Source organism: Seriola dumerili, unplaced genomic scaffold (genome assembly GCF_002260705.1).
Source record: "Seriola dumerili isolate Sdu_G_001 unplaced genomic scaffold, Sdu_1.0 BDQW01000478.1, whole genome shotgun sequence".
NCBI lineage: Eukaryota > Metazoa > Chordata > Actinopteri > Carangiformes > Carangidae > Seriola > Seriola dumerili.
In genome coordinates this window covers 5422158-5441616 of record NW_019174733.1, presented here as the reverse complement: position 1 = coordinate 5441616, position 19459 = coordinate 5422158, and the positions used below count along the sequence as shown (strand labels likewise).

General features: G+C 40.8%; 1 protein-coding gene across 4 annotated transcripts in view; it reads right to left on the bottom strand.

Annotated features, from left to right (window-relative positions):
- The window catches only part of phactr2 (phosphatase and actin regulator 2), a 37432-nt gene extending 18259 nt beyond the window's left edge, over nt 1–19173 (bottom strand). For 2 of the 4 annotated variants that reach the window (XR_002665671.1, XM_022763610.1), the window contains exons 1-4: nt 11125–11306; nt 3178–3363; nt 1684–1758; nt 1097–1237 (exon numbers count right to left, since the gene is read on the bottom strand). Coding sequence is in view for 3 of the 4 variants with exons in the window: in XM_022763610.1 (XP_022619331.1) it covers nt 1097–1237; nt 1684–1758; nt 3178–3363; nt 11125–11167 (445 nt within the window). In the remaining variant the exon portion in view is untranslated. Of the gene's footprint in view, nt 1–1096; nt 1238–1683; nt 1759–3177; nt 3364–11124; nt 11307–19104 lie in introns of those variants that run through there. The other 2 variants (XM_022763611.1, XM_022763612.1) reach the window with 2 other exon arrangements.
- Between the last annotated feature and the right edge of the window lie 286 nt (nt 19174–19459).

The window sequence follows — 19459 nt, the reverse complement described above, 5'->3', positions numbered from 1 at the left end:
GGACATGCACACAAACAAACAAAGACAGAAGACATAATGAAAGATAAAGAGCGAGTTGGAAAGACCGAATGATGATGATGTTTAATCTATAGTCTTGTACATCTTTTCCATAAGATTAACAGATAAAATGAACCCATTAACCTTCCAAACCTCCAGTAGGATGGTATGTGTGCACCGTTACTGTATTTGCAGTGTTTGTTACCTGTGCCTTTCTGATTATTGATAAATGAACAAACAAATGGCTCTGAGTTCAATGCTAACAGGGTTGAGATGAAAACAGCACAACACTTAAGCAGCATCAGAGGGAAGAACAGTGGCTTGTCTCCTGGGGGAGAGGGAGGCATTAGGAGATGGAGCTTCTGCTCTGTTCAGACTGTGATCGCCTGCTGCAGGCTGATATAATGGGAATATCTATTTGAACACATTAGGCCCGGTCAGAGATCCCACAGAGGATTCAATGTCAGGCAGAAAACTGCTGCCGATACAAATGCATTCCACGACCAGGAGTCAAAGATTTCAAAGCAACCGACGTCTAAAAAAAGCTACAACATTTAGTTCTAGCATATAAAAATAGAATCGCTAAAGGGCTGTAAAAAGTCCCACATTCCTGAGGAACATGACATGTTTGGAAGAGTGAAACCACATTGATCAATCTAACATTTAGTAGCCGCTTGGCTGTCAAGGATGTTTTTCCTTGTATGTGCTCATCGGCACACAACACAACATTATTCTACAGTGTCTCACCTCTGTGGATGAGACCATCTTTATTTACCAAAATAAACTAGAACCACGACATCCTGAAAAACGTGTCTACAAATAAGCACTGGAATATATTTATCTAATCAAACTGATTTAGGGAGTACCTTGGAGAGAAAACCTTTCTCTTATCTTTTTTTTTTCATTTGCCATATTTTTTCCTTATTTCCTTCTCTGTGCAGAAATTTCTTCATGTGAACATCTGTGAGAAGCTATTATCCCTGCTCTAAAGCCTCAGTTGATGCAGAGATGCCAGTGTTGAGGATCCAGTTATCTCTAGAGTACAGGTCACAGTAGGACAAGAGCTCATGTTAGACACAGCTACTGATGTAGAAGTTACCTGTTTTGTCCTCAGTGCTGACGGGTCCGCTGGCCTGTTCCTCCTGCAGTGTTTCTGGAGACTCAATGTCAACCTTGACCTCCTCTGATGTCACACTGGATGTGGCGTGGCCGTTGAGATTTTCACTGCCGACTGGCTCGTCTAGAAGAGAAAAGAAGAACAGTTACCGTAACTGAAATCCACTAATTCACTAATATTCAGTTGCTCTGAAGCAGAGCTCAAATTTGTATTTTAAGCTGCTGCTGCTGTTACTGGCATTGCTACAGACAAATGGAATTGCATTTCACTGGACATGGTATCTTTAGTGTATATGAAACATTTGAAGTGTGAAGGACACTGAGACAGAAAGACAAATATATGTAGTTGATGAAAAATAAATCATTAAAGAAGCGGTTGAGATGTCAGATCTCACAAATGACAAAGTTTCCATCTGGGTTTTTTAAGTGACTTGGGTTCTGAGTTCTAATTACAGCTCTATCACCGGCCAATCACGGTCATGTTGAGCGCTGGACGGCTTCATCATTTCCCTCTTTTTATTTTTATTCCCAAAGTAATTAATGTCTGAGATTTTGCGCAATCAGACAAACCTTGGTCAGGGATGAGAACTCCTTTTCTGATGAGCTCCTCCCTCGTTTGTCTGGTGGAGATTTTTCTCTCTAGAACTGAAAGATGAACAAGTTCAAGGTCAATGTCTGATTCAACAGGGAAATTCTACTTGGTGTTCCTTTATCTAGTCTTCTGCAGCAATGAATTTACACAGAAATCTGCGAAAGCATTGCACAACAGCCACACCATGATCCTCCTCTTATTGCGAAAGCATCGTTGCCCCCCCCCCAGGAGGAACTAAGCCGATTCTGTCATAGTGCTGCAACCTCACATCATCATCACCTAATGAGCACGGTCACAGTTGACTACACAATTAGAGCTGAAAATATTAATCAATAATATCAATAATCAATCGGTGAACCGACAAAAAGCTAATGGACTGATCATTTTTCAAGCAAAAACATTAAACATTGTCTGATGTCAACCTCTCAAACATGAGGATTTGCTGCTTTTCTTCATTACGTTTGACAGAAAACTGAATATCTAAACTGAATGAATTTGAAGACACTGCCTTTGGTCCTGGGGGATTATTATGAACCTTTTCACTTAATTTGGCTTGATTGTCAAAAAAAGATGCTCCAAGCAAAGTTAAATTCTCTGAATGTCCATGTTTGTTTTCTCTTCAAAATACATGGTTTAAATAACTGGGCTCAAAATCAAGATTCACATTCTTTTTTATTTTTAAATTGCATTTGTATAAAGTTATGCCACCGTCCATTTACCACTGTTTTATACCTTTAAATAACAAGGGATTACTGGGGATCAAAATCAAGGAGATAACACCTGAGCAGACTACATCAGTGGAAGATAATCAAGAGGAGAAAATACTGATATGACCTCCATGAAAAAGATTAAATGGACTCCATAACATATCGACTGCAAGTGCAGATGTAGTAAGGCTCCAGGGATGATGCACTCTAGCTGCTCCTGACCTCTGACATCCAAAAACTGAACTCCTCAAAAGAGGAGCTTGACACAATGATCGATGAAGTATTACACAAAAAGAACTACAACCAAAATGCTAATGGCTAAAGTTTCCCTCCCACTTAGTGTGTTATACCGACTCTGCTTTTTCTCCAACATGTTTTCTGCTTCACACCAGCACAGAAGCCTGAAATCCACTTGCAGGACATGGAGGTATGAAGCATACATACAGCTACATAATGGAGAGAGGCTCACCACACCTGGCAACCGTAAAGAAACAGTCTCTGCTTTCTGTATTTGTTTCTGTTCCTTTTTATTTCCACGTCGGCGCTTCAGGAATGAATTAGTGAAACCAAAGCATTCACTCTTTTCCTTTTACAGCTCTTCTGGGAGCAACGTTGCTCCTGTTCACACTTAATGTTCAGCACAAATACAAAAATGTAAGCCATGATGTTGCACAGACGGTCAATTGAGGAGAGCAAATCAGAGGCCTCCCGTCAACCTGTTCGTACAATGACATTAAAATACAACCCACACGCAAGACGTCTCACCTTTGGAAAGATCCTGGAACTTGTCACTGGTCTTCTTCTTCCTCCACTTCCAGGGTTTGAACAGCTTTCCCAGTGACGACAGCTTGCCTCGCTGCTGCCGTGATGCAGGGGCATTCTGGGTATTGGTGGCGCTGTCCACCACCACGTCACAGCTGGCCAGCGATGATGATTTCTCCAACCCATCGACTGGAAGACACACAAATACAAAACAATACAACATCAGAGTAAGCAACAGCTGAAAAGGCAGAGAAGTATCGTCATAAAGCATAATGTTGACATATGTCAGTCCCACTCTACAACTCTTTCATTGTCAAAGTGGGAATATTTCTAACTCTGTCTCTGTACAGTATTTGCAGTGTGTGTTCTCATGTGTGTGTTGGCTAGATCCCTGTCCTTCCACAACTCCTCCTCTTCCTGTTGAAAGATTAGAGGTGCTGTGAACCTTCTGGAAAACGGCAGAGTGTGTGTGTGTGTGTGTGTGTGTGTGTGTGTGTGTGTGTGTGTGTGTACCATACTGGAATCTTACAGAGGAAAGAGAGGTGGTGTGTGATTCCTCAGATTCAAGCTGAGGGGGGTTTTTGTTTTTGCAGCCACATAACACTGCTGAATCACTCACGCCTCCTGAGTGTATGGAGCCCAGCAGGGATCAAAAGTTTACGCAAACTTAAATGATTTTTTTCCATGAATCATATTATTTGTGATCTTGAAGTAGTTAATCCATTCCCCCAAAGGAATGTCAAGTTTTAAGCCGTTTTCAGAGAAGACACTTGAGACACATTACTGTCAGCTCACTTGTTTCTAATTCCACATCCGTTTTGATGATTTCTTTCACTTTCAAACTCTTCAGCCCAAAACAACGCCGACTCAAGTGACATCACACGAGGCAATTTAGCAGATTTCACCACAAAAGGCTTTATACAAATTTTTCACATATGCATCGGTGTAACAGACTCAACAAACACCCCCATTTTCGTGCACAAGCCCAAAAATAAAATGTAAAATTTTGTTGTTTGGTTTTTTGCCTCACCCATCAAAAGTGGAATATAAGGACTGTACTAATACCATTGTGAGGGAAACACTTGGGAGCCATAGCCTCAAGTCTGAACCAATTACAACAGCACGACAGCTGTTGCAGTGATGATCCTGAAATTCTTTGCTCAGATGGAATCAGGAGACTTGGAGCTTTTGAATGACGTATAATTTGTCAAGGTTGTGTCTGTGTGCAGACCAAAACACCTGAAGTTGCGCTAACGAGGCCAAAGCGTCACATGGATGGGACTGTGCATCTAAAAAGGTTTAGTTATAACATTCATTCCAGTTTTGCCCCCCCCCCCAAATCTCTCTCTCACACAGTTTTGACAGAAACACAATAAAAGGTTGGTAGAAGTAGCAACTAAGTCAGCAAAAATCTCCCAGATTTCCCATTGACCAACGCTGGAATTATTAGTGAGATAAACTTTTCCACATTGATGACTCAACTATTGTTTGAAGGCTGAATAAAGACAATGCAGCTGAATTCCAGGAAATTAAAAAAATAAAAAACAACTCATCTGTAACATTTTCTCTGGTGGAGCAAATCCATATTCTAACCTTCAGCTCAATGAAAAACAGTCAGCTCCCAGCTGATTGGTCGGCTCTCATCAGTGCTGACAGACTGTTGATGCCAATACTAGATGTTGATAGCCATCTGGCGCTCAATACGCCTGAGTGATGGGAATGAAACTGATGAGTGTAAACTGCCTCTGACTGCTGCTTACTGGTGACGGCGGATCAATGTAAGAGCAAAGTGTATTATATCAGATATAAAGATGAAGTTAAAGGCCCTGAAAGCTAATTTTCTCAATCATCTTCTTACTATGAGTTAGAACAGTTTTTCAGTTATTATTATCGATAAGGTTGGCTGAGTTAGATAAAGATGATGTCACATATCCATGCACCAATCAGGATTTACCATGTGAATCAAAATCTGATGATTGTTGCTTATTTAATCATGAAATCTGAACATTATAGAGTAATACTTAAGATTTAAAGCCAAGCTTTTGGGCCTTTAAATCATTTGGTGGCCTGCAGAAGAGTTAAATTGGACAAAGTAGGATTATTATGTCAAGAACCAGATGTCTCCACAGCCTGAACTATAAAGTGGGGTTCCAATAATGAAAAGCAATTGTGCTCTGTAAAACACAGCAAGACATAAAAACCATGCAGGTATGATTGCTCCCAGCCAGACTCTGCTCACCTTATGACCCTGACCCATGTACGTACACAACATGGCAATTAAGAGCACAAAAACCAAGAGAGAAGACAGGGAAGACTGCAGTGCAGAGCCCAGTACATGATCTCCCCAGACACTCATTTAGCTCTCTCTCTCGCACACACATATACATCCACACACACACAAACACACACTCTCTCACTTACTCATTTCCTGTTCCTGTGTTGATATCAAATCACAACAATAGGTGCATTTCAGCAGCTGCTTTGTGCTGCTAATGATGGGAAAATCAGTAACAGCAATTATCATCACCATTAGTCCAACTATTAAAACCTCTAGTGGGAACCAAATAGGGACAATGATCCAACTTATTACGTGCAGAGAACCGAGGAGAGAAAGAAGAGAAAGCGAAAGAGTGAAGAGGAGCAAGGGAAGGATTATTGTTAACTTTAGAGAGCACGGTTCTCTAAACACACTTCTCTTTGTGAAAGTACCGAGAGTGAATAGGTACTTTAAGAAAAAGGGAAGATTTGATTTGAGACTCGTGTGTGTCACATAGCAATACAGGAAATGGATATTTGAGTACACTTACATTCCTTTGTCGCACACATGCAGTTCACCAGACATTCACAATGAGCGTGTTCAGTTGCAAAAATCTCACAAATCAACTTTTGTGAGTCAGTAAATTACATGTGCAGCCACTTTATTACACCGTTAATTGATCCCAGTCCCGTTCTGCAGCATTCATTACGTCAGAGGTTATTTTCGGGGTTTTTTTTCCCCCCAAAGAAAATCCAGTACTCCTGTCCACTAGACCTCTGGTTCCCATAATGGGGTGTCAAGAGGATAGGCCGAGGGTGCTGCAAGATTTGTTCATTTCCATTATTCTAATGTACATTTAAATAGCTTTTCATTATAGAACGTTTGCAACATTTCTATGTAAAATGTCAAAACATGTGTGCTAATTTTACTTTTGAAGAAAACAAAGGAAATACATTAACTAAGTAGTATACCTAATTTAATCAATTGTTAATATGAATAAGTTCAATAGTGACTCTGCACCACCACAGACCTATTTTAATTCACTTCATTTTTATGTCATGGTAGGGTAAGGGTGAGCAAACAGGCAGCTTCATGGTCATCCACCCAAACTCCAACTCACCACTTCACACCTCTGACATAGAATCCTGTCAGCAACAGCGGAAGTAACAGCATGAACCACCATCCGTAAACAGCTACAGAATTTAATATAGCTTCACCTCAAAGCCTTCCGAAACACAAACTTGTACAGTATGACGAATGGAATTAGATATGGATGTAAGATGTAAGCCCTAAGGACAATTGTTCATTTATTAATCTGCTGATTACAACAATGGTAAGTATTATGTGGATAAGCAAACCTCAGTCAATTGAATCACATTCAAATCCATCCATTTCACACAGGAACTGCGAAAGGTTGCAGTTTTTTTTTGTTTTTTTTTTAACACAGCAGTCCTGCAAGAGCGATCCGTCCAAGAAAAGCATTGGATTTTTACCAAAATAATATTGACTACAGCTTTTTAATTACACCGATGTGGCTCGAATCCACCTCGACTTTACTCTGGGATGTTGTTACACAAAACAAATGCTGACTCGACTCCATGATTCCACACTGGATTTCATAGCAAGGCGTATTATTTTGCAACAGATGACTCGATCGCGATATCATGCTACAGGGGCGAGTTGGGATTTGGATATGAAGCAGCTGTGGAAGTGGGTGGAATAATCAGAAACACAACTTGAGACACAGCAGACATCTGAATGAATAAATAACACGCAGGATTTGTTCAGTCAGCTGTAATTATTGTGCCAAGACGCACATGCCGATGATGTTAGAGTCATACTCAATTTGTATGTAATCCTGTATGTTGAACTGGTTTAACCGCCGTTCAGCCTGGCAGTTATATTCATGTTTTCAATGGCATTATATGGCATATATTGTCTGGCACAACATCACAGGGTTTAAGTGGCAATGTACTGTGACAAAGCTGCCAGCATGTTTTTTTTTTCAGACCTTATAGCAGGAACATGTGTTGAGGAGGAGGGGGAAAGGGAGAGGCTTCCTTCCTTCACTACAAGTCACCGGGGAGGGAAGAACCAGACATCACGAACAGAGGAAGAGGGATGGAGGGGGAGAGAGAGGCAAAGAGAGACAAAAGAGGGGAGAAGAGAAAGAGGGGGAGAGGTGGAAACTGAGGTGGGGGGGGGACGACGACATGGGAAATAGGAGGGCAGAAAAGGGGGAAGGAAAGGAGAAGAAAAGAGGGCAACAAGAGGTGTTGGACGAGAGCGGAGGGAGGGGTGACGCTGGGCATTAGCTCCAGTTTTAACACTTGGGTCATTTCTTCCAAATCTTTCTCCAATGTAGGACAGAGAAGCACATTACAGCCTAACTCATGATTCTCACAGGACCAAGCAGCTTGGATTAAGTCAAGAGTAACAGACCTAAAAGAAATCAAACAGGAAACCACAGCTTTACAGTATTTTAACATACGCTAATAACTCGTCAAGGCTCACAGGATATCCATTTAATGTTATGGTTTTTCACTAAGACCCTGACAGAATCACTTCCCCCTCCTGCTCTTAGTACTGTAGATTCAGCATTTAAAGCACATCACATTGTCATTATGTAATCCATAATGCAGCCAAATGCAGACGATATGCATCATTATTATTGCCTCAGGTTCCTAAGCATGTTGGACTAAGTGCTCCACTAAACAGTTTGGGTTTTACTCTAAATGCTGACAGTGTCATAAAAAAGGTCCAGTTTTGTTTTCATCCGGTGTCCTTCGTCCCTTCCTGCACCTCACGACCTTAAAGCCTTCCCATAAAAAATGTGAACCAATGTGAAATGTTTACAGACAGACCGACCATGCAAAGCATGCAAAAATGATTTTTAAGCATGGAGGTATAGCATCTCCTGATCCCCTGAAGGTTATGTATTATAGTTAATGTCACTCTGTAACTGAAACTTGATTAATATGCCACTTATTTTCTCTAGTAATGATTTTTCTATACAATATCAGAATACAGTGAAAAGTGTCCATCATAATCTCTAAGAAGCCACGCTGACGGGTTCAGATTTCACCAAACAACAATCCAACATCCCAATATAATCAATTTTCTCTCATAGCTCCAGCTTCATTATCAGTGGAGTTCTCTAAAGAAGTAAAGTTCTGAAAAAGATCATGATACATCCAGTTTAGGAGCTAGCAATTTAAGTTGAAGGCTTTGTAACTGTTATCCAAACACCTGAGTGAGTTTATGTTGTTTGAGTAAGAGCTACAACCCCATTAATCGATGAATTGATTAGTTCATTTACAGAAAATTAGCATCAGGATCAGTTTTCATAATTGAATAATCATTTTAATCAAGCGAAACCGCAAAACCTTTGTTGGTTCCAGCTTCTCAAATATGAGGATTTGATGCTTTTCTTTATGGTATATGACAAAGCTACTCATTATAAAGGTCCCTTTTCACTATTTTTTGACAGTTAATCGATAATCAATAATGAAAGTACTCATTATTTGCAGCTCTAGTGAAAATTAACATCAATGTAGAGAACTTACACTGTTTTAACCATGTACAACTTCACAGACTTTGTGTTAAGATGGCTTCAGTGATGTTGTCAATAATCAGAAATCTGGCAAATGAAAGCAAGAACAAACTAGAGGGGCACTCATGGAGCACAGACCTCCACCAAGGCCAATGTCAAACAACCTCCACCGGACTTCAGAGAAAGAAAATTCATATTCACAGTAAATGATCGAGATCTGCCGAAAATGTAATTGGTTCTTCCCTGGTCCATACCTGACCCCTCCAACAAGTTCAATGCAAAAAGTGAGTAATCCTGCTGACAAATAAAAAGACACAGATGAAAACATAACCTCCCTGGAGGAACTGATATATGGAGAAACACAACACATGCAGATCCTTCCACACAGGGCCAGAGCGAACTCAAAGCAGTCGTACAGGATCTTTGTTTAAATAAAATACAGTCTAAAAAGGAACTAAATTTAGATTTAAATCTGGCAATATCTTACTAAAGGAAAAGTAAACAAGAGAAAGAACCTGATTAAGAACTGAGGTACTGACGTTTATTAGCCTTATACATGGCAGAGGAGCTCACTGCAGGGTTTGATGAGTATGATAATGATGTGAATCATATGCCATTACCTCCACTGTCACCAGATGTCAGTCTACCTCCACACTTTTGGGAGATTTAGGAGCAAACTTGTTAGACAGCGGACGCCACCACCATCATCAAAACACCAAAGGAGGTGATATATTCTAGAGAAATGATGTCCATCCCTCCAAAGACTATTTGAAGCTGGTCTTACTAAGACTCTTTGAGCTGGGTTTTACTTTATTTTTCACTCATCTCTAAACTCAAACAGTTGAAGCAATGCTTCATAGTCATGTAGTGCGTATTGAATTGCTGGTTTTTGATTGCGCCAGGTGGTAATTAGCTTTGTACTGCAGGTGTGTGAAACAGCCCTTGATTCACCAGTGAGAATCAAACCTGCGAGGTCCTCAGTCCCAGGAGCTGAGATTAAGAATATGTTCAAAAGGATGTGGTTGTTTTTATATTGGAGAAGTTTATTTTCAGAGCCTTATGTGAAAAAACACAAGGAAAACCCACATAGAGATAAAACTGCGACAACTGGACTTGGAACTATTAGTCCATTGGTCAATCGACAGAAAGTAATTGGAAGCTATTTTCACAATCAATTCATCTCTGAAGTTTCATTTATCTTTTTTGGTTTGAACTGTTGGTTCAAACAAACTGATGACAGCATCTTGTGCCCCAGGAAACTGTGATAGGCATTTTTCTGACATTGATAGACCAAATGTTCACTCAATGAATCGAGAAAGTTATCAGCAGATTCATCTATTAGCGTAATGACAACAGTCATTAGTTGCACATGTAGTGCGAACTCCATTCTCTCTTCTACTTGGACGGAAAGGCTCTGCCTCTGTCAAAGCTCAACTGTAAGTGAGGAAATTTCCGGTTAAGCCTCGACAAAGATGGTAGGCCCACTTGTTGACTCATGACATGATGTTGTCTTGATTCAACAGATTCCTGACTGTGAATTAAACGTAAATCTACATGGATATAACTGAGCTAGACAGTCTTCAGATGTTTCCTCTGGTCAATCTCTGGACTCCTCTGAGAAAACTAATTGGTGGAAAACTCAGCTGCTCTCATTCAGTTCATCTGGACCCATGTCAAACCGGCTGCTAAAGCACATAAACTCACACCAAACATTGAACTTCATTACCCGGCGGCTACAATGCAGCTTTATAAACAACTCTGTGGTTATACAACACATCCTCTCAAACTGTTGCCTGCTTTAACACTGGCTGTTTCACTGTGTTTGTGTCACCCAGCCAGCGAGGGCTTTAGAAACACCGTCCTGTAATGATGCAAGAGCGTTTGAATTCATTTACCACACATGTAGTTCACCAACTTCCCATTAACAGGAAAAAATGAAGCGCTTTGTTTGAGTTCAACTGTGTATAAGTTTCGATACATTAACCGACATAGTTGTTAAAGAAAGAAAGTAAGAATGAGCAGACTTCCTGAGTAAAGATAGCGGAATTTGTGTGAGAGAGAGAGAGACAAGAGGGAGGGAGACTGCACGTATACACACATATACACACATATACACACACACACACACACACACACTCACCGCTTGCGGTCTGGGACACGGCGGACACAGCAGTCTGACCCATATTCAACTTCTCCGGAGCACCGGGCCGGACCGGGCCCCCGAACCCGCGATCACGGCCTTCTATCGCCGCATAAATCCCGTCCGCGGCCGCCGAGTGTGTTCATTTCAAAAAAAAAAAAAGTTTCACACCGTGATGGCTGAGTCTCTGGAAACTTGGTTCACTGACTGACTAGGTCGCTACTACGTCGTAACTTCCCCTCCCACCTCCTCCTCCTGCTCCTCCTCCACCACCACCACCACCTCCTGTGAGCAGCTGAAGAATGCCTCTCATTCCTCTATGCAGATTAGAGGCGCTGCTGGGGTCAAAGGGTGAAGGGGTCCGACACCCTCAGTCACCAGTTTACACTGGCCGAGATAATGGGCATAATGGGCGGCAAGGGCTGCAAGAGCGGGAAAGTTTAAAACAGTGAAAACACTCACTGTGAGAAAAACAGTCCCGATGAATGATGTAGGGTTAGATAGATATCTTAAATTAACAAAAGTAGAAAGTAGCTACGAACATGGCTGCATTAACCTCCTGAGGGGCAAACATTTGTTGTTGGACCCCTGTTGCCCCCCACTATACATGGCAGTGTCATTATTTACCCAGACACCCAGAAACCACCCATAGGCTAGTTGATTAATCGATAAATTGATTGACAGAAAATTATTTCATTTTTTACACTGAAACGGTAAAAATTCTCTGGTATCAACTTCCCAAATGTGAATATTTGCTATATATTGTCTGTTTTCTCTGGCAGCCTGGTTGCAGCCTTACAGATCTCCTATGATGGAATAATATGACCTTGCATGAGGTTTTAAATTATGTAGACCCAAATTATAACTAGTAAACCCGGGGCTTTTTGGGCATCAAGTGATCTGGGGCCCAGAAAACCCCAGATCCCCTAGGCCCCCTGGGCAGTTGCCTGCTTTGCCCAGTTGGTCCAACCTTGGCTAACGACTGGACTTGTGTTTTGATCTGCATACTTTATGACACTATATTTATTTGACAAATATAGATTTTAGTTACTGCAGAGATTCATATTTTACAATAAAAATATTCCACAAGTTTATAGAATATAAGACATGTTAAGATTACTCCAGTGGTTTCCAACCATGTGGCTTGTGACCCCTTACAGAGAGTGTCTGGGGGCCCTTTGCCATGTTTCAGATTTCCCCTCTGAACTTCTCTGATGGTTTTATTTAACTGTTTGACGTCCAAAGAGGTCAAATGATACATTTTATCATTAAAAAGCAAAGATTATAAAAATAGCCCAAATAATATAAACATATGTTTGTATGACCCCGCAAATTTATCTGGTGACCTTTAGGAGGGGCCTGACCCCAGGACTTGAAACTACTGGATGAAACTACTTTTACTAGAAATTGAGTATTTTTACATTATCTTTTACGTTTACATAAGGAAAGGATCTGAGTAGTTCTTCCATCACTATAAATTAATTTCTAAAAGCCTTTAAAGAGGACATATACGGGTGTGTGTGCAAAACATAGACTATACAGACTGTGGTAGAGATCTGCTCATGTCTTGATATCACAGAGATCCACAAATAGACCTGACTGTTGATCTGTTGAAGCAGGGGGGAGATAAGAATGGATGGTGGGGTGATGATAAGTGGTATGGTATGGTGCAGTGCTAAAACAACTGAAGTCGATTAGCAGCTAATGACTATTCTCATTATTGATTTATCTGCACATTATTTTCTTTATTTTGCCTAATATTTCATCAAATTATCTTTAATGATCTTAAAGAACTGGAAAGAAAGTAAGAAAGTGGAAACTCTTACATTTGGTTTCAGTGTGACACAATATATTTAGCTTAGAGTCCGTAATTAAATACTTTTAGGGTCTGGTCAGTGTCTGTGGCTGCGGTGGAGTGTCAGTATTTATCAATTTATCAGTATTCAGATTTATTTTGAAAAAACAAAATGACAGTCCAGCTTTGAGTGGGTCAAATGGGGGCAAAATCTGTCAAGGTTTGTCAGCATGGCCATTAGATGCTTCGTTAATAGGACACAGAAATAATATCTGTTTAATATTAGACACATGAACTCGAATCACTTCTCACTGACAACTGTGGCAAACCAAGAGATACAGTCCCGCCACAGAACGACTGTAGACTGTATCATAGAATAGTGTGTGTGTGTGTGTGTGTGTGTGTGTGTGTGTGTGTGTGTGTGTGTGTGCTTTCTGTCAGGCTGGGTTCTGCATGGTCTCAACTGACACTGTTGACAGTGATGACAGATAAAGCTCTCCCTCTCCATTTCTCTCTCTCTCTCTCTCTCTCTCTCTCTCTCTCTCTCTCACACACACACACACACACACACACACACAATGTGACATTCAAAGCCAATACTGCCATCTGGTGTTAACTACTAGACTGAAATTTTGCATTTGATATAGGAAGACTACTGATGATTTGTCATTACCCAGTTCCTCTTCACTATTATATACTACTATATATAATTACAGCACATTATTGATAAGGGTTGCTGCAATAGCGAAAATAAAGCTAGCAGTGAACTCTGAACAAAACACTCGTGCAGCAGTGTGGGCAGACTGAAGTTTTCCATGGCCTTATTCACCCCCTTTTAATGCAGCCACCTGACTCATCTACAATCAGTCAACAATGTCATATGACTGGCTGCATTTGGTTTTTTTTTTGTTTTGTTTTGCATGCACACTTTAAATCTTCTCATCCCAGTGTGATTTGCAAGATCCTACATCTGACATCATTAAACATGTATATATTGAGTATGAGTCATTAGGCCGTTTCAGAGCCACATTCACACCTGGGAGCTGCCGGGATAACTGCAGTCTTACGGGACCGTCATTAGTGAGTAAAATGGAACTGGATAAACGGAGACAGGAAGGAAGTCTGCGAAGAGGTGGAAGGATAAAGACAGGATGGAAGTAAAGTTAACAGAGGAAGGTGACAGCGTTAGCATTGACAGAGAGGTAATGTCATTAACAGCATTATCAGCAAAGCATGTTGAATATGTTACATGTGTTAAAGAGACAATAAGCACAGTGGAAAATACTGTGGTGATGAATTAATATCCCAGTACCGTTGATGCTCGGTGAATTTACAAAACCCAACAATTAGTCTTCCACATAGTATTGATGGGTGATGATGGTGATGCTGTTTTAACAATGACCAGCTTTATACTATGCTTTCATAGTATGTCAGCTTGTGTGGTGGGTTTTAGTCCCTATGTTTTACATATTTCATTTTGTTTTACGTATCTTATTGTGAAATTTTTCCTTTCACTTTACAGTCCACACCAAAAAAAGAAATAAAAAAATTCTCCTTATGACACACCATATCCTCACTGATCCACTTCACTATTACACATACTGAAACACAGGCCCCTTAACCCACGGCAACACAACACGACCCTACCTGACCCAATTAGACTGAATATAAATTGAGCCCAACCTTTATTCTACTCCAAGCCCACGCACAAATAATCCTCATGACATCATCACAGTAATTTGAGTGAATAAAAAAGACATTATACAGCTGTTTTCACAAGCTCAGTAGTACTCTCCCTGACGAGTAAACTGACCTTCATGTTCCACAAGTTTGTCAATTTGAATCCCACTACCTATTTTCCATGCATTCAGTATTCACTGTATTTATTGTAGTCACTATATGATATGACCAAAAGTGAATGTGTGTACATGGGAAACTTTATCATATAATAATATGTTTGATTGTGATCTTTCCTTTGGGAACTCGTGGTCACAAACTCACAATTGACCCTTTTGGCTGCTGCTTTATTTCCCTCCGTCAATGCCTGATCAAACAAATGCAGGGAAAAGTTCCCTCTGGATTTAGCTTAGATCAATTTGATACTTTTCTGTAAATCTGGACAAGAATACAATATCCAAAACGTAGATCTTTGGGAAAATCCTCAAAGTCAAGAGGACATCTCATTGAGAACGGGAATTTATAGGCGAAGGTGACAATTTTCAGGAACCAGTTCCTGTTTGTCCTGACACTAAATAACTGAGATCACTTGAGGGTGCCTGACCTTTTCTTTGACCAGAAAAACAAAAGGAAGGACAGGGGAGGAGGAGGAGAAGAAGGGCCTGAGGAAAGGGAAGGAGTCATCAAATATTAAGTAGTAGCCTCAGCGGAACAAGGGGGTAATAATTGTTTAAGTGCTACTTTTCAAAGCCTTTCTCCCCTCCCCTTGATTTATTTATTAAACTCAGTTTCTGCCAGGGTACAGTCTCATAATATTGTCATAGCCAAAGTTCAAGGAACCTATGTGCATGTGTGTGTGTCATTTGGGCTGAAATGATTTTGTGCATCTATGACCGTCTTGAAAAGAAAGGAGCACTTTCCTTAGACAAGCCCATCTCACAGTTATGCGTAGTTGCACAATCTCTTTACATGCATGCTGGTTTAAGAGTGAGGCGTGACACCTGTGGCTCTTAATGCATGTTACAGAGCAGCTAACCATTTCAATTGTCGGGAAGCAGACATCTCTGCATCAGGATCGTGATTCAGACCACAAACTGTCATAACAGTCAAGTGTGACTCAGTAAGGAACAGGCTCAGTTACACAAGCAAACTGAGCTCAGCTGAGACCAACTGTACTTAAATGGTCTCAGTACACAACCAGTGGAATCTCATCACAGCACTGTGGGCTGTCATTGGTCCAAATCATTCTCTATCAAATGCATATGATTAGGAACATTTTCAGTATATTGCAGGTCATTGTTGGCATTGTTAGTGTCGTGTAAAGTGCACCGACCATGCTGTCAGTGTATGTGTGAGGGTTCCTTCATTAGCAGATCTCTCTGTAGGATTATGAACATCAAACTTTCTTTCTCCATCAGCTTTTTACTGTAGACAAGTTTCCCTCAAAATTAAATGCAAATCTTACCAGAATTTCCAGAAGATCAGCAAAAGAAATTCCAAATAAATGCTCATTTCCATCGATGAAGACTTCTGTAGCCACGTTTTCTAGGGTTTTGATTTTATCCCAAACTACCTCTGCTCTCAATAGGTCTGACTTTCTCTTGGTGTTTTTGCTGTGTAGCCACCAAATGTAAATCACTGACTGACATTTATCGCTCACCTGTGTGGGCTTGAAATTGCTTTGAGAATAAATTGCAATGCTTGTGGCTTTGGCTGCTAATAATTTGTCCTGTATATTACTTAGTCCTGCAAAATTGTCCCAGTATTCAATCATTCCTTACAAACACCAGTTTGTCCCTTCTCTCTACTCTCATAACCTAATGCGTTCCTATTAAAGGGATATTTACCATATAATATTAACTGTGCAGTCTTTTGTTGATTGATACAGTAGTGGTTACTGTCATTTCTCTTCCTCTTCCCATCCACCAGTCAACTCGTCTGAAACCTGATCTCCTGTTTGTTGTATTCTGTTTGGCGCAACCCATAAGCCGCCATCATTGCTAAAATGTTGCCTGTATAAATCAATAGTTGACATCCTGCCAGACAGGCGGCCTGAGAGCTTGAGAGAAAACGAGCTCAAGAGAGATGCACAAGGAAAGAGACGGGGACAGAAAGAGCTGGAGGAGAGACTGATATTCCCTTTAATAATAACCGCAGAATAAAGGCCACAGTGGCAGGAAAATGTAATGACAACTTAATATTACAGACATAAAGAAAACACAAGCCATGACTGTGCTTCAGAAGTGTGTGACGTGAGGCCACAAGAGGACAGTGAATGGGGAGAGTAAACAAACATAAGCCAGCATTTATATCTACACCTTCATATTCCAACTATATAAGGCCATATCTGCACAGATTTAATGGAGAGCCGATGTCAATTGGAAAAACAGCTGTCCTAAGCATGATAGTCATGTTAGCTCAGCTGCGTCGTGTGGCTGTTAGTCAGGACATTATTACCCTTATGGAGACTCAACATGGTTTGCTTTAAACCACACTGCCACTGGTTGATGGTGGTTGCTCTGTCCGACGTCCAGCTACTTTTCACTGACACGCTGACGTCTGTTTTGAAAGTGGCAATATTCATGTAAATAGAAGTGCAGATTTATCAGCCAGATAAAATAATACAACTTATGTATTATTTCTGGCAATTACACCATTCAGTGAATCATTTCATCAAAGGATATTTCTCTTTTAAGAAAGAAGAGAGTTGGCTGTACCTGTAGATCCATCTGCCGAACTGGAAGTATGTTGTAAAGCAAGTCTCACATCAAATTAAATGAGTGTGTGAGGGAGAGATAAGCAGACTTATCTGACAAAGACAGAAGCACACTGCAAACTGACACAGTATTTGTCACTTCAGCATAACTGAACTTAAGGAATTACCTTTTTCCTCTAAGAAGGTAACTTCACTTGTCCTGAGTGCAGAGGTGGATGTGCAAACAGAATGTGAACAAACTACAAGAGCTTCTCTAAACTGAACTGTGTACATGACAAATGTGTGCATTGTCTCCATATCAAGCGCAGACCTTGTAAACACACTGACACAAAGTATGACACATATACAACCAACAGTGAGCAGAGAAAATACACAGAGGAGCATTATGACCCACCATTTACACTCACTAGACACACACACATCACATAACATGCATATGCATGTGTGCGCACTCACAGATATTGCTTTGCATTGCAAAATGCTGTTTCACAAATTCACAACAGAAGAAATTTGTTGTGTACCTATTCAGCACCCAGCCCGCATCTCTGTCAGTAAGGATAAACACACATATTAGAACACAGATCAAAATGGATCTCTTGCTATAAATCTAACCGGAGACAACAAGAGAGACAAAACAAACAACTGGAGTCTAACCCTCATCTCTGCCCTGAATTCTGGCTTCCTTTATTAATGCATGGCAACAAAAGCAGACGGGGTTTTTAGTCCATTAAACACAATGATATGTTATGACAACCTCTGCAAACAGTAATTAAACTATATTAGATAACATGGGCCCGATATAGCCTGCCTGCCTCCTCTAGCTGAGTGTGACACCAACCAATGTAACAACATATCATTGTCATTTAGTTCAATTCACCCAAGATGGCTACCAGCCAAGCCCACCTGGAATTAAGCTTTCTTTCCTCTATAGAAATATTGACAATAAAGTTAATGCCATTACAGTGGATGCAGCTTTGTATTAGCCATATAAGATAATGCAAGTGTGGGCAGATTTGCAAAACCAATACCTGCTTTTAAACTTAAGCACACAATCATCGATTCATAAGCATTGCCAAAGAATCTTTTATTAAAAGTGTCATCAGCAAACCTGGGCCTCACCGCGCACCAGAAGCCTGGTTAAGTGAAGATACGACCAACCTTAATGTTATTAAGTGTTCTACTTGCAGCATTAGCATCTTATTAATATTGCACAGTGTAGCCGTTAGTGTCTGTAAAGTAGTGCTCCTGTACATAATGCATGACTGTGTGTGTGCTGTCATTGACATATTTATTTTGGATCATGAAACCAGGAAAACTCGCTCCAGCCCTGCATTTCTCACACAGATACAGCGACAGCCACCCAGCCAAACGCTTACTGGCAACAATGGTCAGACGCTCATGATGCGAAACAGTCAAAGACACTAGTACTGAGTCACGTGCACATTTAAATGCAGTGTGACCCCCTTGTTTATATGATTAACTGAGTGGTCTTTACAAAAGCTCACTTCAAACTAAACACAGTAACTGTTACCAGGCTGGGTCATAACTCAGCTAATACAGGCTGAAGATTTACAGTCTGTGTGTGGACTTTACATATGAAGCAATCACTGGCTAACAGGTGACATCCAAAGCCTCATATAAAGGACAGCATGAGAATAGAAGAAGTGGTGGAAAGCTTCTCTCTACGTGACTCACATACCTTCTGCTACATTAACACAAAGTCAATGAGACACTGGACAACACATGCACAGGGAAAGAGAAGCGTGTATATATATATGAGGAGGAAACTCACCATCATGCTCCATGATTTGACCCAGGGAAGATTATCAGCAGTGTGAGTTGATCCTTGCCTCTTCCCGACACACCACCTCTCTGCCTCCCTCCCTCCCCCCTCTGGTTCCCCCTCCTCCCTTTCTCACTGTCTTCCTTCTTCTCCTCTTCTCTATCCCCTCCCTCTCTGTCTCTCTCTCCCCCTCTCTCGCTATCTACTTCCCTCCTTAATCGCTTGGCCCTGCCTCTGTCCCTCCCTCATTCTCTCTCCACTTACTGCTACTCCGTCGCCCCTCCTCCCTCCATCACCTCCCTCCCTCCTGCCTCCATTCACTCCAATAAAGAGCATTAAAAGTTAATGTTTGTTTCCATCTCTG